General features: G+C 38.9%; 1 protein-coding gene across 1 annotated transcript in view; it reads right to left on the reverse strand.

Annotated features, from left to right (window-relative positions):
* Positions 1-25,946, reverse strand: part of MARCHF9 (membrane associated ring-CH-type finger 9) — an 885,604-nt gene that overhangs the window by 255,011 nt on the left and 604,647 nt on the right. The window contains exon 2 of the mRNA XM_044083471.1: positions 22,045-22,200. Within this exon, the coding sequence (XP_043939406.1) occupies positions 22,045-22,200 (156 nt within the window). The remainder of the gene's footprint in view (positions 1-22,044; positions 22,201-25,946) is intronic.

Raw genomic sequence — 25,946 nt, forward strand, 5'->3', positions numbered from 1 at the left:
TGAGGGTGGCAGTAAGCTGCCTTCAAGGAGTCAGGACAGATGAGGATGGGAGTAAGTGACCTACAAGGAGTCAGGACAGATGAGGATGGTAGTAAGCAACCTAGAAGGAGTGAGGACAGATGAGGATGGGAGTAAGTGACCAATAAGGAGTCAGGACAGAGGAGGATGGCAGTAAGTGACCTATAACAGCTCATCCATAATGTAAGAAGGGAGTTGGTACAGCTTGCTGCAGTAGTGCCATCTAATTGAGAGAAAAGTGCATGGCATGCAGCAAATGGCCAGGATGAGCACTTGGCTCAGCCAGGCCATGTTCATGTGGTAACTTTCATTGGGAATGTATGGCAATGTGCATGTCCACAGGGGAAGACATGGAAGGCCTTGCATTAGTGAGCATGCATGTATAGTCATCTTGGGACTGGTTAAGGATTAAAAAACAAGGAAACATTTTAGCTGTCTGCATGATGGCATTGGTCCTTGTCAGCTGATTGCAGGAAAGATGATAGCTGACAGGCAGTGGCATAATTCAATAAAAAGACTACTTTACTCAAATAATATTTATTTCTCATCACAAAGCATTTCCATCCCTTTAATCCAGTGCAAAGAGTGCTACACTCAAAGAAACACAATTTCTACCTGATGATGATCTATGTGTACCAGTGTGATTTCTTGTGAAGTATGTTGTTCCATGCTAGTATTTGTCACATATCAATGACATCATGAAGGCTGGGAAGGTTAGCTTTTAAGATGGTAAGAAAACAAATTAGACAATTCTCTAATTCTAGTAGCAGGGTTAATAACATAATCTTTTAAGCCTAGGTACTGAATATGTCAGCCTTTAATATGAGTAGTGTGTGGTGTATGTGGTGTGTGTGTGTGTGTGTGTGTGTGTGTGTGTGTGTGTGTGTGTGTGTGTGTGTGTGTGTGTGTGTGTGTGTGTGTGTGTGTGTGTGCGTGTGCGCGTGTATTATTACCTGTCTCAGATGACTAGCTTCACACATACATAGAAATGTATCTTGGAACTAAAATTCAGAGTCTGAACAAAAATACTGAATTAGTAACTGTTTCAAGGCTAACATTCAAATGATACTCAAAATGCTGTGCAGCAGACAGCGACAAACAAAAGTCAGGGGACGTTTTTGTAAAAGGCACATGAATGTTTATGCTCTAGGTGGCCAAAAAGTAGGACATATTCTCATTGCAAGCTGTTGGAGAGATAATGGCACAATTTTTATATTTTATTTACACTTTGTTACTCAGGTTAGTAGTCACTCTAGAACAGAGGCCTCTTTTCAGGGAAGACCCAAGATTGTGTTCATACTAACTAGGGAAATTTGGCCATGGCATTGGGGAACTTCCCTACTGTTTTCTTGATAAATTTCATAGGATCATTTACATCTATGAGCGCTATCACCAGCTCAGGCAAATGAGGCCTAAGGTTAATGTCTTATCCAAAAGATGACACAGCCAGGAGTGCATCACCCCACGTTATACTGTACTGCAGCATCAGTATTAGAAAATCAATCCAAGCATCTTGGGTGGGAAAAGAACCCATGACCTTCGAATCTTCTGGCACCAAAGATGAGTGCAAGAGCTATGTAATTGCTTTAAATTTTATTAAAGAAGTGAGACTTAAGCTTTTTAATTTGGCAGGAATAAAAGTTAACCATTTCAACGAGAAGATATCAGCAACAACAGATACATAATCAAATGTATTAGAAAAGTATGAAGAAATCAAACCACAGAAAAACGCTGCCACAGTACATCAGCGTCAGCTATGTCCTGTCAGTTTGCGGAATCAGGCAATGATTTCTGTGGTCTTTTATGCTGCATACTAGTTACATTTCTGACATTACGCAAGTCATAACAAAAAGCAGACATCTCACTATACGCAAAAACTGTGTATTCAGATTGCTAGCCAGTGCCAGGTATTTAAAATATTTCCACCTCTTTAATTAACAAGTGAGATATGCTGTGCAGTGCAGAGACATGCACTTCACCTCTATGTCCATAACAAAGTCTGGAGCTCTTATACTGATTTGAGGTTTGTTTTGCAATGATACCCAGCACAGCAGTTGTGAGAAAATGAAATGTACTGCAGTAGTGTCCTCTCCCTCATCATCATGAATAGAAATAGTTCAAGGACATTTTATGCAAAATGGTCATGACAACAAAGCACAGAGCATTGACATGTATTTTAAATGACCAGGGCTACTTTTGTCTGGTTTTCTGGGGACAGACTTGTGACATCAGTAGTGTGGTAGAGGTAGCATGTGCGGTTGTTCCTCAGGATTTATATGTATGGAAGTGGTGTTGGCTCTATGGACTGGTTTTCTCTTCAATAATGTAAACATTACAAACATACACATGCAAGACACGTCATTATGCAGCACTGATATGATGTGTACAACATCCCTGTCGCTGAAATGTCTGTGAACCTAATCAATTACTTCCTTTAGGTAGTCTCCAGTTGGATGATCATACATTTTTGTACTTGTACATAGTATTTATGAGTCTGATTTATCATAAGAACTACATAATTATTTGTGTGGTTGTTTAACATATTAAATATACAACTTATTTCTACTTTGGTGCTTCTTGATTTTTTTTTTGTACAGTATAATTTTACAAACCACTGTTCATTCTTACTGAACTAACATGGTTTGCCTGCGTCTTTTGCATTGGTGAAGTTTATAAAAATCTACAAATGACTAGGACTGATACACAGAAAGAATAACATACCAGTGCCCCACCCAAGTCATAGTAAATGTGTCAGTACCATGGAGTATCCATATCCATTTTTGCATACCTGGACTCTTCCAGGCACACAGAGGATTGCAAATATAAAGTGAATGAGAAGCAAATGACAAGATAAATCACTTTGCTGATGTGTGCAGAGTGGCATTTGAGTTTAAAAAATAATCAGGCAGAAGGAATAACAACACAATAAAGTATAGTAGATAGGTTATCATACAGACTGCTTATTGGGATCGGTGCTACCGTTTTGCTTCTGGTGAGAGAAGAAGCAAAGGAGCATTGTATCCCAGTAGAGTGAAGCTGTGATGAGACCAATACTAGTAGTTATCAGGCACTAGCCATTCAGGTGACTCCCATCTTTTCATCATTCTTGATAAGCTAATTCTTTCTCTTTAGTGAGTACTGCTTGAGTGCTTCTAGCTTCAGAATACCTGGCTAAATACTTCATCCATAAATCATGAGGCTCTACTTATTAGTTTCCCCTCAAGTATTTGGCAGTGCCCTTCATAGCCACAGACACCTTGAGCTGACGTTCCTCCTGTAAAAGCACCATTGAAATTTTATCAAGACCTAGTTGCACACAGGGCAACTAGTTTGCAGTGACAAGTACTGCTCCCAGAGTTGCAAACTTGATACTCCCTGACATTACTTTATATTCTTACTCCAACTGTTAATCAATAAAAAAGGGTCAGTTGGCATGGATATGAAATTTCCCATCTCCGTTACCATCTTGGTGGATATGGGCATCCTGAGGCAATACAGAAATTGCCTCATATATACTCACAACCAGTTAATTCTCAAACAAACTGATATGATATGTGAGAAATCTATTTACACAATTTCACTGGAGGCAAAGCTCTCACTTAAAAGTACTCCTAATGTCAATAAGGTTTTCTTTAGTATACACGCTGCACCCATCACCCACAATTCAAAGCAGATACATAGACCCACATATGCTAAGGTACTTAAATGTAATCTTCCTAAACTCCGAAGATCTCCTAGACAAAGTATGCACACCAAACACCCTCAGCAACCCCCAAATGCACTCTTTCAAATCAACACCCACATCAACACATACAGCATGGAGCCTCTTCTTCTAAGCCCATAAGGCAAGCCACCATACAATCTGACATTCTGGTCACTGGAGACTCCATAGTGGGACACACTGATGATCCTCTCACCAGGCTGAGTAAGGAGAAAGTCACAGTCAGTTTGTTATTAGGGTCAAGGATCTACCACATTACGCACACAATCAGGTCATTGGACCACAAGTACCAGTATGACTCAGTCATAGTCCATGTAGGTGTAAATGACCTGAGATGTACCTCCCTAGACTATACGAAGAGAGATATTAGGAATCTCTTAGAATATTTGTCCCAGGCTGGTATGAGCCTAGCACTGAACAGTATTTTACCTTCTCCAAGAATGATGTCACAATACGAGCAAAAGATGACTGACTTTAATAATTGGCTTAGTTTCTGGTGTCACTCTTAAGGGGGTGAAATATTTATCAGTATGGAAAGACATGAGCAACAGACCATGCTGCTTTGGCAGGGATGGTATGCATCTCTCCTGTCTAGGATTTTGAATAGTGCCTTTTTAGGCAATGCTAAACTGAAAGTACTTCTGACACAGCATATCAAAACCAAGAACATCTAAAGGTGTTACTGCTCAATGTTAGGAGTCTAAACAAAACACTTCACTCCCTAGAAACCCTCCTGACCTAGACAATGCTGATGTCTATGTGATCACTGAGACATGATTTAAAGCCACAGAGAGCACACCACTTTTACACCACCTACTACACAGACAGATCCTAAAGATGGAGATGTCTCAGTTTGCATCAAAAATAAATATCTTAAGGCTGGGCAAACAGAACAATGCACTTGAGTTTCTCTATGTTTAAATCACCTTAGGCAAAATCCGACACCACTTCCTTGAAAGCTACAGGTCCTCCTTTATGTCCCAAGAAACTCACACCATGTATTTAAAGTTATTGGAAACACTCACCATCCAACCCAATAACATAGTCATGGGTGACTTAAATTACCCCACTATTAAAAGGGAATCATATATGACATCAAATGTACAGGCATACAGATTCTGGATTTTGTAAACACAAACTCCCTGGACCAGATTTTCCAAACACAAACCAGGGGAGCAACCATACTGGATATGGTCCTGGTTCTCATTAATATAGGAGAGTGCTGCGCACCCCCTAATGTAATGTCTTCTCTGGTAAGGTCAGACCACAGAATGGTCTCCTTTGAAGTAAAAATAAAACTTCGAACCCCAGCTAACCCTGGACTATTCAAGAACTACTCCAAGGCTAACTATCTACTACTAAGTGTGATAACCTGGCAAAATTTCAAGCCCCCATAAACGCTGAGAAAACTGCTGCCTACACAGAACTGTTCACAGAAACCCGATACAAGCATGTTAATAGCTGCATAGAGGCAGCTTTACCCACCAGGAAGAAGTACAGAACTAACTCAAAAAACACAATACTCTGGTGGAATCACAATATCAACAGGCTGCATAACAGAAGGAGGAAAATCATCTCAACAATTAGCAGATGCAGTACTCAGCAAGATAAAAGCACTCTCATCAAACTAAATAAACAACTCAGAGGACAATGTCTACCAAAGGCAAATATGAGCTAAATTTGGCCTCCCATGCCAATGATAACCACAAGGCATTCTTTAGCTATGCCTGCAACCTCATAAAGCAAACCCACTCCAGCAAATTCAGCTCCAACTTTACTCCTCTATCCCCCTCAATCTTCCCTCAGGAAATACCATCAAATATAAGTCCCCCTGCTGTCACTATGGAAAAGGTCCTTAATGCTCTCTTTGAGACCAAGAACATTGCATCAATGTGCCCAGACAATACCCCAAAATGTTTCTAAATAGCATGGAACATGACATATCAGGCTGTCTGGAACTGGTATTTAAGTGTAGCCTCTAAACAGGCTTCATGCCTCATGAATGGGGAACAGCAATAGTCAACCCTCTGCAGAAAGGTGGGGCATCTACAGACCCTGGAAACTACAGACCCATAAGTCTCACTAGTCTCATATGCAAAGCCATGGAAAGATTTTTTATGGAAATGATCAGTAAAAACATAGGAAACCTCCAGACACTGGACCCAACCCAGTCTGGTTTCATCAAGGGCAGATCATGTCTACTCAACCTGCTGGACTACTTTGAGATGGTCATCAAAGGAATGGGTGAGGGCAAAATGGCTCACACTGCCTACCTTGACCTGGTCAAGGCATTTGACACAATACCCCACTTGGGCGTTGTTGACAATCTTAAATGGTTAGGTAGAAACCCTTATATCACAAGGTGGATAGCCAGCTGTCTCACAGACAGGACCCAGGAAGCTAGAATTGGGGAGTCCACCTCTACAAAGAGGCCAATCACAAGCGGAGTCCCTCAGGGATAGATCCTGGGACAGCTTCTTTTTGGCATTTACTTCTCTGAAGTCAAGGCAAATGTCAATGGCCTCTGGCTAACTAAATTTGCAGATGATTGCAAATTAGGAGCTGTCATTCAGTCAACCACCTACATAAATGTTTTCCAGGGAGGGCTGACACAGACAAATAACTGGTGTCAAAGCCATGGAATAAGACTAAATGCCAAAACAATTATAATAGTATCCTTCAGGAAGGCATCTACCCTGGTAACTATCATATTGACAACATAACCCTAAGAACTGACCCAGTAGTCAGGTTCTTGGGGACACACATAGACAGTAAGCTAGACTTTGACCATCACATGTCTACAGTAGTGAGGAAATCAAGTCTGCATTGTACAACTTAGAAATAAAGGCATGGCATCTAGTTCTAAGGAAGTCATTGTTCAAATGTGTTCAGCATTAATCAGACCCATCATTTAGTACAATGCCCCCTTTGGGGTGTACCTAACCAGGCATATCCAACAATTAGAATGACAACAGATATTCCTCTCTAAAAAAATACGGGGCATAAGTAGCATGTCCTGTTCTGACCACCTCAAGGCCCTATTCCTGTATTCTGTCTCCTACATACTATTGAGAGGAGATCTATGTCTGGCATACACAGTATTGTCATACCCAACTTTCATGCACCTCCTGCATATCCACAACACAAACAGCACCAGAATTACCCATTCTAAAGACTTAAACCTTGCCTGTGATATAAATAGAACCCACATGAGATACAGGTATATATCCCAGAGACTACCCCTTCTCTGGAACAGGCTCCCCAGCTATGAAAAACAGAGTTCCTCCCTAACCCAATTAAAGTGTAACTTTAATAACTGGATGGAGAACAGGAAATTCTTCCCTGGTTTGGCACCTATGTCTTTAATGGACACAGGCAGCCTGTAAACAGTTAATGTCCCAGACCCCTGCTTGTAAATGTTAAACCTCCCAAGCCCCTGCTTACAGTTATCAAGGGTATCAGAACTAGTCAGAGATTTGGGATGCATGGCTAGACTAAAAAAAGGCCCTTATGACCATTAGCCTAGTAAACACCTATGAACCTATAACTTGAATGCAGAATCATTATTCATAGTAAAGGTATTGTAGTAGAAATGGTGAAACATTTGTTTACTTGGATATTTACAAGGAGATGATACGCCAAGTAACTGAGAAATAGGGTTAATTAAGTAATTAACATTTAAGCTTGCTGCCTCAGCTGCATCCATCAATACAGTGAGTGAACACTTTTACAAGAAACTGCATACAAAACCAAATATCAGGCTTTTGCGGAGTAGGAGCATTCAAATTGTGCGTCCCTTTCCCAATTTCAGATGCTCTGTGTCAGAAGTTAAAACAAATAATGGCAGGAAAACAGGACAGCCAATTCCTGAAGAAACTGGGTCATCATTAATGAGATGATCAAATGTGAACTTACTTGGGATCATTTAAATATTAAATAAAGCAGATATAAAAAGCAGGGGGTAGGGGTGACCTAATGATTAAGGCCTTGAACTCACAGACACAAGATACATGGTTTGATTCTGACCTTCGGTTATTGCCCAGGCTTGTAATAGCCTGCCTAGTATTTAACTATGTACCTGTCTTTGTGAACAAAAAGTAAAAAAACTCCCAAGACTTTTTCTAAGATACAGGAAAACTGAAAAACTTCCAGGTAAGGTTACATACAGACACCTTTGTAAAGATACAGGAAAACTGAACAACTTCCAGGTAAGGTTACATACAGACACTGTTGTAAAGATACAGGAAAACTGAAAAAACTTCCAGGTAAGGTTACATACAGACACCGTTGTAAAGATACAGGAAAACTGAAAAACTTCCAGGTAAGGTTACATACAGACACTGTTGTAAAGATACAGGAAAACTGAAAAAACTTCCAGGTAAGGTTACATACAGACACCGTTGTAAAGATACAGGAAAACTGAAAAACTTCCAGGTAAGGTTACATACAGACACCGTTGTAAAGATACAGGAAAACTGAAAAACTTCCAGGTAAGGTTACATACAGACACCGTTGTAAAGATACAGGAAAACTGAAAAACTTCCAGGTAAGGTTACATACAGACACCGTTGTAAAGATACAGGAAAACTGAAAAACTTCCAGGTAAGGTTACATACAGACACTGTTGTAAAGATACAGGAAAACTGAAAAACTTCCAGGTAAGGTTACATACAGACACCTTTGTAAAGATACAGGAAAACTGAACAACTTCCAGGTAAGGTTACATACAGACACCTTTGTAAAGATACAGGAAAACTGAAAAACTTCCAGGTAAGGTTACATACAGACACTGTTGTAAAGATACAGGAAAACTGAAAAACTTCCAGGTAAGGTTACATACACCTTTGTAAAACCCATTGCATGGAAACCATATATGATACCTTATCATTTCTATCGGAAGGTAGGGAAATAGGTAGTATTCCACGGGCATCACTTACAGTAACTCAAGCAAAGTCGAAAAAATGGGTGATATCCATAGGCATATGATAAATGAATAAGGTAATACAAAGAAAGAGAGGAATATAATGCCCAAGATAGAATCTATCGTGATGGAAATAAGAATATTTGGTAAATGTGATTTAAAATCTGGATACCGTCAGTTTGAGTTTCACCCACAGAGTAACAAAATATTAGCATATTTAATATATATATAGGCTTTAGAAAGTATAAGAGACTGTTGCAAGGGATAATTCAGAATGTGGTAAATGGGTAAATCAAGGAATTCCACAGTAAGAATTTGTGACGACAAGTAATATAGCATAAAACAAAGAGTATTTTGAACAATTAAACTGGTCTTGGTAAGGTTATGACAAAATTGCTTGATGTTAAATGTTCACGAATATGAATTTGATAAAGATGTTATTAGTTTATTATGGTTTCATTTTTTTTCAGCAGAAAGGATGGAATTTAGACCAGAAATATCATATGATAGGACATTCTGCCTCCTGGAAATACAAAAGAAGTCTGAATTTTTTGAGAAACTAGAAACTATAGCTCATATTTAATTACAAAAAATGATGGTACAGTAACATCACCACTCCAAGAACTGTTGAAAGAAGGACATTCTATTTGAGTGAAATTTGAGTTTAGGCTGATCATTGGTTTATAGGTTCATAGGTATGTACTAGGCTAATGGCCCTGGGGCCTTTACAAGCCTAGCCATAGGATTACCCTGGCATTGTGGCACCTGACCTTAGTTCCCAGTGCCTCTATCAAGTAGAGTCACTGGAGTTATCCCCGGGGTGAATTTTCTATTTCCCATCCACTCATCAAGATTTCTCTTGAAGAGGGTCAGCAAGGTGCTCTGCTTGACATGTATGGGAAGTCTATTTCATAGCATGGGCAGTTTCTGGGTTATGAACCTGTCCCTCCAGTACATTCTTTAGATTGTGGTAATGAGGTATAGGTCTCTGGAGCATGTGGTGCACAGGGATTGGGATTTCTTTAGAGACATGGCTTTGTAAGTCAAGCAAAGATTGCCTCTAAGTAGGCAATATGAGAAAGAGAATAGTTGGAGTTTTTTTGAGTTTGTCCATATAGGACAAGTGTTTAAGGCCTAGGATCCTCTTTGTGAGGTACTTTTGCAGCCACTCCAGTTGTTGCAGGTGTCTAGTGAGGTACATGCCAAATGGGACATTGTACTCCATGATTGGCCTAATGAGGGAAGAGTAGAGGGAGACACTGACCTCTTTCTTCCTGGATGCAAAACCCTTAGTAATGACATGTGCCACATAGAAAGACTTTCTGACCACAGTGGCCATGTGGTGATCCAAAGGGGATAACAACACATTTTTTGGCATTGAGCTTAAGGCCATGGTTTTGACACCAGTCGTTGGTCTCAGTGAGGCCATTCTGCAGTATGTCATCATCATTTGGGGAGTTAATAATAGCTCCCAACTTGCAATCGTCTGCGAACATTGTCAGCTAGAGTCCCTTTTTGTTGGCCTGGACTTCAGAGAAATAGATACCAAACAGGAGAGGACACAGGACCAAACCCTGTGGGACTCAACTCGTGACTAGTTGACAACTTGGAGTCAGCTACTTTCACACTGTGGGTTCTATCTGTGACCCAGTTTGCAACCCACCTAGTGATATAGGGGTTGATGCCTAGCTTAGTGAGTTTTTCTATGATTCCCGAGTGGGGAATGGTATCAAAGGCCTTGGCCAGATCACGGATGGCTGTATGAACCACCTTGCCTTCATCCACAGCTCTAGTGATTGACTCAGAGAAGTTGACCAAGTTGAGCAGGCATGCTCTACCCTTCACAAAACCAAACTGTGTGGGACCCAGAGTTTGGAGATTCCCTATACCCTTGTTTATTAGGTCCATGATTATGCATTCCATAGCTTTGCATATCAGACTCTTCAGGCTAATGGGGCGATAGTTCCCAGGGTCTGTGGTCGCTCCTCCTTTGTGCAGAGGGATGACTGTAGCAGTGTGCCATTTGGTAGGGACAAAGCCTGAAGTGAGGCTGTGATTGAATAGGGTACACAGGTGAGGTGCCAGTTCACTCTGTAGTTCATGTAGAACACAGCCAGGGATATTGTCAGGTCCCATAGAAGCTGTATTCTTGGCTTTGGACAGTGCTGTTTTAACCTGTGCAGCAATAATACTGGGTGCCTGGCAATCCACTGATATTGTGATTGGTCCTTTGGGGGGGGGGTAAAGTTGGCACTGAATCTGTCAGCCAGTATACTGGCAGTATCTGTTGGCTTGGTATAGGAGGTACCATTGTGCAGTAGCTCAGAGCAAATCTGGGTATTGCCATGGAGATTCTTTACATAATCATAGAAGGCATTGTGGTTGTCTTTACTGTCTGCTGCAATTCTGTTTTCATAGCTAGCTTTAGAGGATTTGATGAAGGATCTCAACTTTTTGTTGAGGCTGATAAGGGAGTTTTTCCAGTCTTGGGACTTCACCTTATTCCACATCAGTTTCTTCCTTCTGTTGTAGAGTTTGTTTATGGCAAGGGGCCACCAGATTGGCCTCCTTTTTTTGGAGGAGAGTGTCTTGGTTCTATTGGGTATGGTGAGATCCATGCATTTGTGCACGTGTTCGTACAGTGCACTGGTGTATGATTTGGCAGTCATGCAACTATTCCCCATTTGCATGGGTGCCATGAAGTTAGCCACCTCTGTTTTTAGGAGCCCAAAGTTAGCTTTGGAGAAGTTTTTCATGGTGGTTACCTTTGCGGGGGGGTGGGGTGGGGTGGATTTCCAAGGGGATTAGTTTGTGGTCGGATCTAACCATGAGGAGCTGACTATTGGTGTAGAGCAACGGTCGCCCATGTTAGTAATGACCAGGTCAAGGATGTTGCTACCTCTAGTAGGGGTGAGAACGAGCTGGTCCAGGGCATTGGCATTCATGAACTCCAGGAAATGTTGGGCAAGTGTATTGGTACTTGAGTAATTTTCCCAGTTAATGGAGGGGTAGTTGAAGTCGCCTAGTATGAGAGTGTTAGTTTGAACTCTAATATTCTCCAGGGTGCTTAGGAACGTGGAGTGTAAGTCTTGCAACATGGTTGGGAACCTATAGCAGGCTACAACCTGAATCACTGTTTTACCTCGTGTTAGCTGCACCTGAAGTATCTCTGATGCATTATGTTGGGCTACCAGTCTGTAGGTGTGTGCATCCTTTATGAATATGGAAACACCACTGCCTTTGGAGCTTCGGTCCAAGTTCTGGGGCTGAAAGGTGTGGAAAGTGTTATAGCCTTGTAGTGTAGGGGTGCTTTCTGCTGCCTTGAACCAGGTCTTTGTTACAGCACAAATGTCGATGTTCTCCATTTAAAGGAGTGCTTTGAGCGAGTGCATTTTGAGATTTAGACTTTTAGTGTTGAACAGCATGACCCTCAGATTGCATTTGTTTGTAGCTGTTATGATGGTAATTTGGTCTTTGGAACACTGCCTAAAAAGGCACTATAGGGGTGGCAAGAGCCTTGGCCAGTATCCGAAATCCCAGGGGTGGCAGATGCAGGCCATCTCTGCCAAAGCATCGAGGTCTGTCAATCATGTCATCCCAGGCAGACAGATACTGGATCCCCTTAGAATGACACCAGAAACTTGCATATTCTATCATTCTTCCTTTTATAAGGCATATTTCCTTTTACTGGTAATTTATCTATTACCAGTTTCCACAAAAATGTCTTGGCATTCTGCTTTCTTGCTTCTTAGCTTTAATTTTTTTTCATCTGTTAGATTTTCCCATGGTTTTACATAGTAATATTTATCATTACATTCGTATACCATACTTTTCTATTTTTTTCTATATCATCAATATTTTTCCACACACATTTGGTAACATTTTATTTCTTCATTCTCCATAAAACAGCCATTTACAATATTTTACTTTATTACTACTGCACACTGACATACATAATTTCCTAACTTTCTCTTCTATCATGATTTTGGCTTCTTGTTTTCTATTCATAATATCATGCACAGTTTGTCTATCATTAATAATTCTTGACAACCTTTAATCATTTTCTGCTTGTACTGTGGAATCACTCTGGGTGATGGTAGGATGCTCCTCAGGGCTAGGGTCATATCCGCCTGGGCTGCATAATCTGAGAGCTCCTCCATGTCTCTTTTCATGTAGTCCAGGAAGGTACATCTCAGGTCATTCACACCCACATGTAAAATGACTGAGTCATATTTGTATCTGTTATTGAGGGACCTGAGTGCGTGCGTTATGTGGTGGATCCTGGCACCTGACAGGTATCTGACTGTTACTTTCTCCTTATTCAGCCTAGTGAGTGGGACATCAGTGTGCCTCAGTATCGAGTCACCTTTGACTAGTGTGTTGGGTATGCTGTTTTGCCTTAGGGGCTTTGTTTGAGTGGCACACTGTTTAGGAGAGTTATGTGTCTGGTGATTAGTGTTGTGTTATGGTGGTCGAGTGCGTTTCTGCCTTGGAGGTCTCTGCTGTTTGGGTAGATTTTTATTGAGAGCCTCCACGAAAGTGTGTGCGTGGTTTGTGTTTTTTATGTGAAGGCAGTGCTGTTGTGTGTTCCGGAGGGCTATGTGTTCCATGTGGTGTGGTGCAAGTGTTGACCTTCTCCTCTTTTGGTGTGTATCTGTCCAAACACTTGTCACAATTGGAATGACTACAACACTTTCTCACTAAAAAAGTCAAAAGTCTAAATAGTAAAAAATTATGCAGTCTTCTCAAAGCCACATGCCCCTTCTCAGCATCATACAGGCTACTGAGAGGTGACCTCTGCCTTATATATACAGCTTCCATAGACACTATTCTGTCAGGCCCCTTACACATTTGCAATTTCGGTAGTATTGCAAACACCCATTCAAGGCATCTCACTCTCTTTTGCAGAATAAATCGAGCACTCTGGAGGAAGAGGCATATATCACAGAGAATGCCACTTCTAAGAAACTGTCTTCCAATCCAGACAAAGCAAAGTATTTCTCCTACTCTATAAAAACATAATTTGTATTAATGGATGGGAAACCACAAATTTAACCATTTCAGCACCTATGTCCCTCATGGTTAGGGGCAAAAAGTAAATGTCCCAACATACCTTTCTTCTGCTGACCTCTGGATTGTTTATACACAAAAACACAAGGGCCAAAACTAAGTTGGGAATGTAAGGATTGACTTCTTAACATCCTCACAAGTTAATACCCTAGTAAGTACTTATGAACTTAAGAACTTAAGAACCTGCGAGTGGCAAACAGGAAACAATCTGCATTTAACAATTAATGGAGACTGCAAGTTTGGATACTGTATTGAGTTACTATGACCCAAATTCTGAGACTGTTTCAGAAGTTTATGGCAGTTCATCAGCAGGGTATATTAATGCGATTTTGCCACATAAAAACTTACCGCAAAGGTACAGATTTTTGAAATATATACATTCCAGTCATGGGTTTATTATAAATCATATATATGTATCTTTGTAAATGTAATATTCCCCATCTTGAAACTGAACGTGACTGACTCACTGCATCTTCAAAGAAAGAACGTAGAACGGTATTTGAGAAGGGGTCTGTTTCAGTGTAAAAGCAACAGTTGTTATGATACAGCCTTCAGTTTGAAGACATACAGAGAGGACCCTGTTAATTTCTGTTCCTGAATGCTATTTATATATATTTAAAATAAAGGATGCTTATTCCTAGAACAAACAATATTTTCATGTTGTCTGCTGGTAACAGTACTGCATTACTGTTATGATAATAAGCTGCACATCTATTTTTCTTGCTATAATTAAGTTGAAACACATGAATTGGTCAAAGTCATTGCTATTTTAGTGTACACATGACGGTAGCTACAGTTTGGGTATACCCCATCTCCATATTGTGTCCTAAAAATGGTGCACTTCAATGACTGCAATGCACCACTTCCACTATTTTTATAATGACTCCTGAATTTCTGGGGGTTTTTTGCCTTTTATATTATCTTTGTATGCATTTAGGTTTTTTTATTTGAATTTACATGCGTTGTCCTTCCATTTATCTTTTTCCTAGAGTTTCTAAGTTCCTTTATAAGGTTTGTTCCTTATCTGAAAACATTCAGATCTTCACTCAGGGGGTGGGTTTTGGTAAAGACAGTTAGAAATTTTTATGCTATTCTGTAAGAAATTATTCTCTCTGCTAAATAGGAAACTTTTACTGCTGCATGAAAATGTGTCTGCATCTGGAGCAGAGGGAAATACTAGTCTGAATATCGTATGGAATATTCAGCGGTTTGTTTAGAGTGCAGAATTGTGGAGTGTGTTTAAATCTATTTTTTTACCCTAGACCAAATAGCAAAGAAAATGCCTGTAGTAAATCAAACTTTAATGCTTAGTCAAATGAAAACTTTTATGCAAAGCAATCTTATCAAAAGGGAATAATGCTGAACAGTTACTCAATTACAAGTTGACAAATCGTTTAATATAAATGTATTGATCAAATCTATATCTACATACCTGCAAATACAACTGACAGTTGCTTTACAAGGAGCAAACCCCCTACACCTCCTTATGTGAGTGAATTTACCCCATGCCCCTAAATCATGCCCCTCAACTGTCCAGATTTTTGTAGAATGTGCAGGTATTTCACGCATGTTTTTGCTCTACTCCTCATAAAATCTGTGGTTTTCTGGCAAATCACTGAGGAATTAAGTCATTACATAATGACATTGGCAGTCATTTCACTTTCAGACTTTATATTTTTTAGAAAATGCATGCTAAAGCAAAATATTTTATTCTACCAATTTTTAAAATCTGTCCCTGATTTTGGGCCTTTGTACCCCCATTATTTTTTGTGTTGTTCAGATTTCTTGTGCAAAGAGGATGAGAGGTACACATGGCCTAAATTAAATGTATGAAATACACATGCGTACAACCATGGGGAAAACACTGCAGTCTTTTTCTTCTCCTTTAAAATATAAGTTGAAGCTGTATGCCATATTAGCAGATATACATATTGCATAAACGTCAAAGAGAGTTTTCAAATGAACTGACCCTGGAGCTACATAAAAACTCAGGCATAGACATAAAAGATAAGACTTACAACAGAAACTCTTAGGGCTCAATATTTCACGGTAAATTTTCTTTTAACCTTAGAAAACATGATAAACCTATGAACCTAAGTGAAAAAGTCTGCAGAAGACATGCCTAATACCCAGAACACAGGCAAAAAATGTATAGTTTGTTACCAAATAATTATTCAAGATGTCAGCCATGCAATCCAGAATCTTGAACACCAAGTTATTATTGTGATTATGTTTTGCCTTATTTCTATGAAAATCTACACCTTCTTTCTGGAAAAATCTATTTCCAGTTTTACCATCAAATGTCCTCTTTTGTGCATTCAACTTCTTGGCATTAATATAAAACTTATAAAAAAATAGAAATAATCTTGAGTGGTAAATCATTAGATGAATGGCAATCTCACAATCTCACAATGTCATAGTGTAATGAATTAACAGAATATGGTTGGACACTCATCAGGATTTGCAAGATGATAGTTGATCACTTCATTGTCAGTCATATGCAGAACAACTACAGCAATCAGCACCTGTTACCAGCTGATTTTTACAACTGTTTCATAAACTAAAGTTTCACACCAGATACCAGCTGATATCTACCAGTGTTTCATAAACTAGTGTTTTACAGCAATCACCAGCTGATGTTTACCAGTGTTTCGTAGACTAAAATTTTACAGAGACCTTTAAAAAAACAGCATATAAGACATATACATGGTTGACGGAAGAAAAAACACCAAATAGTAACAAGTATAGCAACATAACCAGTGAAAGAAATATGACAAATATAGCTAGATTAAAAACATTCATGATCATAGGTTAAGATATGTGAGGAACATGTACTTATTGACAATCATTGCTAGTCTCCTACCAGTACTGGGTGAAGCAGCTGAGCTTCTCAATGGTCTTCTTAGCTGTAAGCCTGCTAAGAACTTGTATACCTATGATCCTGGGATGAATCAAGCTATTTCAAGTAACAAAGATCATATGCTGCTTGACCCATAAATAATATATATCAGGCTATATCCAAATGATCAATATTCCTAAATCCCTCCAAATAATATATACCAGGCTATTTCTAAATGAGCAATATTCCCAAGTGCTGTTTTAGCCTACCACATTTCAGACAGGTAAGCCCTGACACAGAGAATCAAAGGAAAGCATACCACAATTACAAAATTATGTGTTCCTCATATTTCATTATAGTTTATGTAGCTATCCATTCATTTTCCTCTATCTGCCATGCCTGACAGTATGAACTATACCAAGAATCTTAGAAACAACGTTTTCCAAAATAAACTTTCTGGAAGTATTTACATAAAGAGCTTGTTCGAAGAGTTGCGATGTGAGATGAGGCTTTACATCATTACGTAAAGAGAGCTACCGACACTATAGCGATGTATCCACAAAATTCTGTAATTAAAATCTATGCTGAGACTTCACACCATTATGGAAAGAAAGCTACCGACAATACTACAGCAATGTATCCACAAAATTCTGTAATTAATATGTATGCTGAGGCTTTATTTATTTATTTTCCATTTGTTTACAGGGTTAGTCCGACTGGACACAAGGTGACTGTTTTCAGCGGAGGCCTGGGGAGAAAAGCTCTAAGTACATAGTAAATAATTATAAAGAATAATAAAAATAATAAAAAAAATATAAACATAGTTATTTTGTACAAAGAGCATAGAACATATAAAAGGACTAAAAATCGGAGTTTTACAATTGATGCAGCATACAGTGGTTAGAATACTGAGAAACAAACAAGATATTATACAACAAAAATAGAATTGCTTGAACATAAATTCTAAAAGAAGTTTCCATAGACAAACAGGGTTATAAACTAGAAATCATAACTATAAAGGTGGCCTAAACACCTGGTTCACAGTACTATGCACTAAGAGAAACTACACATTACACCTGTGATCTAGGGATGTTGAAAGTCAGGAACAGGTGTAATTAGAACATATCCAAGTTTCAAATAAGAAATCTTTTGGTAGGGATTTGAAAGTATGTTTACATACTGGTTGCACATCATTTCTGCATGAGGTAAATTCAAAATTCAGCTGTTTCAAGTAGGGTTTGGTGCCTGTAAAATACACACACAGTACAAGTGAAAAGGCTAGAAAATGTGCTTAAATTGTATTAAGTTCACCAGAATAATAGGAAAGTTATCATCCATCCTAACTGTCAGGGCATGGATGAAGCTAAACCTCCATCTCTTTCTCCAACTGTAATAATACAAGTACTTTAATGTTGTTATTGTTGTCTTTCGGCTTTTCCCGGTTAGGGGTCGCCACAGCGGAACTTTGATCCACTAATGGTTGGCAGTAGATTTTCACAAACGCCGAGGTGCCAGCTCGACATTCAACCTTCAACGAAGGCATGCCCATTTACGCATGTCTTTCGAACGCCCACCCAACCGCGGGTGGGACATGCAGACTCTACAGAGAAGGCACTCCCCACACTCCAGCCAAGAATCGAACAGGAGAACCTCTTGCTGTGAGGCAACAACACTACCGCTGCACCACCACGGAAGTTATAAGAAAGAAAAAAGGTCTTAAAAACTTTATTATTAATGGACAAATGATAAGGTAATAGTCTACATGCTGACCAGGTAACCACAAGCAATATGACAGGAAAGGACCATTGAAGTATATCAGGAAACAGACAATAGATTGATGGCAAATGCACATAGGACCTAACCAATTAAATTGCAGTAAAACACAGAAAAGTGCATGCAGAAATCTTTGCATATTTCTCTTTATCAAGGCACCATGGCAGATATATTGATTTTTGCCTGAGAAAATAATAATGTTTAAGCTCATTGGTCACGAATGCTCAGTGGCACACAAGTCTTCATTAATATTATTCAGATTGTACAAAAATAGCTGTTGTGGTTAGTAAAATTTTAACAAGAGACTATATAATTTCAAGTGAACACATTATTTTTGAACTACAGAGCAATTCCTGATGCAGCCAGCCACTATTCATTTAGAGATTATAATATGACTTTTATAGTTTGTCACACTTTTAGTTGACATTATAATCCCAATTGAATTATATACAAGTGATGTTGTTAGTATGAGAGTTCTATAATTATGCATATTTCATCTCAACATTACATAATATTTTATGTAGTACAGTTAAGGGTGCAGTATTCAGAAAATTTGTCATAACTTCTAAAGCTATTATGTATTTTCCAGAGAACTTGTAATAAATGACAATGCAGTTAAGCACATTCTGTTCTCAGATTGTGCAGCAGATATCCATGTAGTTTGGGACATATTGTTCTGGGAATATAGCATCTCTTCCACCTCAGTTAAACATTTGTATTTGGTATTCACTATTTACTCCCACTACAGTTATGCACATTTCATTCTGAGGATATAAAGTAACACAAACTACCTGTTTAAATACTACATTCTTTGAACATGGCTTAACAACCACTGCATACCACTACATACATGCGTTTTTTTTTTTTTTTTTGGTTTAAGAAATTAGGATTAGACTTCCATTGTATTTAAGCACATTTTATTCTGACAGTATGCAGTTCCTCCCACTGCACTGAGGTGCATTTTATTCTGAGAAGGTACAATAGTTATGTGAATTTCTTTCCCAGAAATGTACTGTACAGACTGAACATTAAAAAGCTTTGTTAGTTCAGGTTACAAGTGAGGAATACAAATGCTGACTTAATAGTACTGAAGCAGTTCTTGGTGGTGGTGGGCAGACAAACTTGGCAAAAAGCAGATCCTTTCCAGTGAAATGATTCATCAGTTCATGGAGACATTACCCGAGTGTGTCATTGCTAACATTGCACTAAACAAGTTAGCACCATACATTTCAGAGGATTAGAAAAGAAAAATAGAAATAAAACGCAGCCATCCATTTTTCCTTTGGTAGCAGAAACATTTTGTCTCATCTTTATAACAAGCAGGCATATGCAGTACTTTATAATTGCAAAAAAGAGATTTATTTGCTTATTCCAATGCAGTGTATACACACTACTGTCATCTGCTTATTAAAGATGCAGCTATATTTTTGTCACATTAATTCAGAACATCACCACTTTAAAGTGTTGCTAAATGGCTGACTAGCTGGTTTTGTCTGTAAATCAAAAATATGGCCAGTGCACAGTGATGATTTCATCATGGCTGGCCAGCAAAAGAACTTCACATCAGTTTGTATACTTCTGCCTGACTACCAACTGCATTCAGATGTTTTGTTTTTTTAATGCTCCCCATTTTGAATGCATGGGCAGCAGGAACACTCCATGAGGAGATATGTACAAGTGCAGTGGTTAGATTGCAAAAATACCAGCTTTATGATTCAGGGGACATTTCTCAATGGTCAGAGGTACAACTATCATATAAAAGGTAAGGCTGGCATTTTTACTGAGGACACATGATAGATTTTACATTTCATAAATTATAGTCAAATGTTATGCACTGTTAAATATCACTTTATGCCTGTTGTTTTTCACAATAATTCACTTGGTGATACCAGATATGCATGAATGATTCCATCTCATAGCATAATGTCCCATTATCACATCTTAAAATCAACATCCTGATGCAGATGTTACCTCTTTATGAAGAATATCATTTGAGATGAGACAGGGGAACTTTGGAGTTACTTATTTTATTGGTTGGCGTTAGGTTTGAGACAGTGAATGGTGTGTTGTGTGCTTTGAGCTAACACTTTTCACAGGCATGTTGGATCCCTATATATTTGCTGAAAATAAAAACTAGAATGCACATTGGACTGAAGTAATTTGATCAAAAGTCCAAACTAGACTAGAGCAACATTTTTTCTTTAATTTTTGTAAGTGACAAAGTACCCTGCAACCCCATAGGTACCTGTGGCCCCTCATGGGTCTATATTAGAACACCGAACTTTCAAAATTTCAAGTGTTCTAATATCGAACCCTATTAATCGAAAAGTTAAAACATCGAAAATATGGGAAAAAAAGTTCTGTTCCAAAACACATACACACAACACAAGCACACCAAACAAACAGCAATCCACACACATACACCTAAACTCTTACACCTAACCCTACACTAAACTATACACACACCATTAACTATCCACTTACCTTAACGTAAACCCTAACCCTAAGATCCATCACTATCGCACAGTCACCTCACCTGCGCCCTAACCCTAACTCACCTACCCCACCCTAACCCTCACGTCCACACATTCGCAGACTAACCTGACCCGTGCCCTAATCCTAACTCACCTAACCCGCCCTAACCCTCACGTCCACACAATCGCACACTTACCTGAACCAGACCCGTAACTTTCCACCACAGCGCTGAAACTACCGAAGCAACAGAAACGGACAACCAAATTATTTCCCTAGGAAAAAATTCAGTTTTCTGTTTCTTCGATATTAGAACACTCAACATTTTGAAAGTTCGGTGTTCTAATATAGACCCGCCCCTCACCACTTATATAATCAAATTTTGCAAAATGTGTCAGCTCATTGCAAAGGATTCAGATTGTAAGCTGTTAACAAGCATCATTCTATAGCCGTGACTTTGATTCAGTTTGCTTACTGATTAACCCTGAGCAAGACTTTGCTCCTCAGTCAGCCCTAAAAAGATGCACATGCATCTATTGGGATGGCTTGTCTAACAAAAATTAAATTAATAAAGTAAGTAAATAAATGAATAAACAGTTAAGTACATAGTTAAATACAACTCAAATAAGTGAATAAATAAGTACAAAAGTAATGTCATGTACCGTGGCGAGTAACCCTTTCAATGTTTGATTTGTACACATGGACCTTGGTAAAATGGATGACAAAAAAAAACAATGCTACAAGTTCATAACACCATAGTAACTATAAGCAAAGAGATGTCGTGCAGGCTTCTGTTTCACTGTTGCATAGTGACAGTGGATAAATTAGAGGAAATTCCTCAGCAACCACATATACAGAATGTGACCTTGATCACGTTCGTGACCTTTTTGTGCTTTAAACTCTGCTATGTACACTTTATATAATAAGGCCTCATACACGTCAACTAAAACAGATGTGCCATAGCAGGAAACTAAACAGAGAAATATATTGTTACACTGAGTAGGAAAAAAGTACTTTTATACATCCTCAGAAGCCAGTTTGATAAGAAAATTGTGTATTTGACACATGCCTGTTGTATCATTATGTATCTGCTGTCTTCAGGAAAAAAGAAAAAAAAAGATTTTAACAAGTACCTGTTGAAAGTTATTTATTGTATATAGGGAAATTACTGCATATAAGATTAATTAGTTTTACTTCTTGACTAGTGGAAAGGAAGATGAGGGCACTTACCTGTAAAGGATTCTTTGTACTGATGGCTAAAACTTGGTATTTGAAATAGCAGAGCTCACAGCTCCAGGAACCTCTCTCACTTATCCACCGAATGAGGCAAGGTTGGTGAGTACAGCGGACGGAACCATCACACCGGCATGGACTCAGCAGTTCTCCCTGGATGCAGAATACAGACAACACGTTACCTCCTGCCCAGTTTAAAAGGTTGAATGTTCATCACGTATGCATTTTTACAACTTTTTGGTTACCCGTGTATGTTTTATGCAATAACACAGAAAGTGAACCCAAAATATAAAACATCAGAAGCATCAGTACAGAACCATCTCCTTGATTAGATTCTAGCATGCAAAACATTATCAAGTTCTCTTATACAAAAAGTTTTCTTTTCTAACATCATGCCACTCCATTTGTACTGTAATTCTGAGCTATGAAGTAGTAGGACGGGTCCAACTGAAAGCGTTCATTCCTTTCAAGAGGAAACAAGTTCTTTATGCTATTGCTTCTACATCCCTGCCTTCAGTAGCCCAGGCCTCTTCCCAGACTAAGCTCATACTCTGTCTTGCAGGCAGGCAGAGCTGCACCCCTCATTCTTGATGCAGAGCAACTGTGACAGCACATGGTCCAAACTGCAGATTGTACATACAAGGATGCAGTTAATATAGCCCTAGGAATGATCACTGGTACAGCAGCCTCATATCCAAAGTGCCTGAAGCACATTCTGAAGACAAGTAGGACTGATAACCACACAAAGTCTGATCGATCATTTGAGTGTAGCAACATCAGTGTTTCATGGTTTACAATTACTACCGAGCCAGACCACCAGTTTTAACAACAGGATTTGTCACACCTTGCAAACTAGGAGCATCCTCTTAATATGCCTACCATAATAATTGCATATCTGAAATTCATAAAGAGTGCTCAACAATTTATGCCACAAGCATGACAAAACATGACAGAGATGAGAAAGAAAGAGAGATGGGGGAATAACACACACAGAAAACAAGGAAAAGAAACAGCTAGATAAAGAGTAATCCCATGTATTAATAGATTCATTGAGACAGGCACAACATGATGTTCATACAGACAGGCAAAATGAGACAGAAACAGTATAGTAACACATTATTTGAAGCAGAAATTAACATGTTGTCAGACAGGCAGATACATGGATAGACGGATTACAGTAAATTAAAACACTTATCAAATTATCTTAATACCACTTATGAAATTATGATGGAAAAAACCCTCAACTGGTAAAATTATGACACTGGAGGACAAATGTTATGAAATTGTAAAAAGTGAAAAAAAAATCAGTTTTTTCACATTTTTACACACACCTCACCATGGGCAAGACAAAATATGGGAGTAGACATATGATGAAATTCTAACATATTCAGCAAAATTAGGAATTTCTTCAATATTTCATTGGCCTTAATATCATTTTATCTGGACAGAAATTTTGATGACAGAAATGGTAATTCAGACATCTAGCCCAAGGATCTGATAACTCCCTGAAGGCACAGCCCCTTCTATTCTCTCCCCCCATCCCCTTGCCAGCCTTGGATGCATCTAGCTATTGAATTGCTTGAACCTTCATTCTGCAGCTGGCATGTTACAACTAACAAACAACACTGGTACCTAATTCTTAATCCTCATTTCTGTAAAATGTTCTTTTCCTCTATTATATTTTAGCCTTCCTTAAGTAATTTCATACCCAGATCCACATGTCCTTGAGGCAGCATTGCAGTGTTCTTGTCTATTTCTCAACCAGGCAAGTTCTTTCTCTTTCCATCTGCTGTAAGTGCCCGTGCCCCCCCCCCCCGAGTTCAGCCAGCTTCATGTTGGGTGCGTTAGATATCTCACTGGTTAACCTACTGGAGACGTTAGTACTCAGCACTCCAAGTTCCCACTGGTTATGTGTAGCACTAAGCCTGGTGTCATTCTTTGAGTACACTGTCCTTGTTGTGGTCCTTCACCAAGTAAATCATTCGCAATTTAGGGAGTCAAACATCATCTGCAAAATCACATGCCTCCTCCTTAGTTTTTGTGCCTCACTTGGAATTTCTCCACTTTCTAGTGGTCAAAGAGAAATATAAGTCAGCTTTGTTAAAAGTAGATCATGCTTATTAAACCTGGTGGACTTCTTCGAGAATGTCACCAAAGCCCTGGATGAAAGCAAAACAATACATACAGCCTTTTGTGACTTAGCCAAGGCTTTTGACACAACCCCCCACTCAGACATCATTGAGAAACTCACTCAGTTGAGAATTAACCTATATGTCACTAGATGGGTAGCCAACTGTCTTACGGACAGAATGCATATAGTCAAAGTTGGGGATTCTACTTCTACCAGCAGATCAGTTACCAGCGGTGTATGACAAGGATCTGTGCTGAGCCCCCTACTATTGGTGGCCTTTTTTATTTTTATTTTTATTACTATTTTCATTATCATCATTATTTCATTTATGTATACTTCAATTATTATTCATAACAATTTATCGTTCTGGCAATAATTTTCTTCACATGAATACATTTTCACAAAAGTACATAAACACCTTTTTGTGACATTATTAGGATGTTTTTTTCTCAATTGGTTTGACACAGCATCGTTTTTTATGTACCAGGTTTGAGTCTTAACAATTTAATAATTTAGTAATTTCAAGTTTTAATTGATTAATTAACAAGCAGCCACAATGCATTTAAAGCTTTGTTGCACTTTGCATTTTTAACTTGATAAAGCTAGGCAGAGACTGAGCGAAAGCGCTTGTTTTTACTGTTTCACAATAAAGTATCAGATTGTTTTCTGAACATTTTTATAAAGTATCAGCTTGCCTTTGGTTTGGCTTCCTGCCTTGGATTTATTTTTCTTGGTCCTGGCTGCTTTTTTGGATTCTTAGTCACGCTTCCCCTTCCATGGCTGGTGAAGCTGAATCGGTCAATTTTGCTGAAACTCCTCAGCTGCTGAAAGACAATGGTGACGACGTCCCAGTGACTCGTATGGAGTTCAACCAGGTAGTTTTGATGTTAACGCAGCTCACTAACCTTGTAAAAGAAAATAATGGCTGCAATATTTCCCCACCTGGGAATCAACAACACGCTATTGAGTCTAAGAGGAAATCTCCACTGACCAGTGCATGTGGAACTACTAGCGGTACACATTCTTTGCTTCCGCTAAATTCCAGTGTACCAAGGGTATCTAACAACGAACATAGTGAAGGCATGTTTCGTTCAAAGAACAACAGACCTGAGAAACAGCTCAAGGACTTTAATTTTACCACTTGGGCAGGTCGGCAATTCATATTTAATCAAGGTACTGTGTCCTCTAATAATCATAGCACTATTGAGAATGATTTTGGTGAATTGAAAGATAAACTTTACGCGTACAAAAGTAATCAACTTGAGATCGAATACTTAAGAGAGTGTGTCAATGTGAAACGTATACTGAAGGGTTTGCGTTTTTATAAGTTCCCTAACAATGTTCAACCGGGAACTTTGTACTATAAGAAACTGTGTGAAATCTTTGACAGAGCTGGACTGGAGGTTTTAAACGTGATGATTTCGGAGTATGAAGCGAAGGCTGATACTCTTTTAAATGAGTTAAATGTTTTAAACAATTCCCTTGTTACTGACAATAACTTTTTGAGTGTGAAGTTTGATTATGATAATGTTTTTGATGAAGTCGACCAATTTTGTATAAAAATACTTAATCGTAAAATACGGAAACTAGATAGGGATTTAGCTGAATATAGAGAAGGAACAGCTTACCCCCTCCTAACAGGACCCGGTGGGAACACAAACAGGGTAACCAAAACAATCAGAATAAGGGGCCTGATTATTACTCTAGAGCAACCCATGAACCCCTCCGTAGGAGTGAGAGGTTAGCCGAGAAAGGTAGAAAGAATTCC

This window comes from Protopterus annectens, chromosome 9.part0 (genome assembly GCF_019279795.1).
Source record: "Protopterus annectens isolate FY-2018-M chromosome 9.part0, PAN1.0, whole genome shotgun sequence".
Lineage (NCBI taxonomy): Eukaryota > Metazoa > Chordata > Ceratodontiformes > Protopteridae > Protopterus > Protopterus annectens.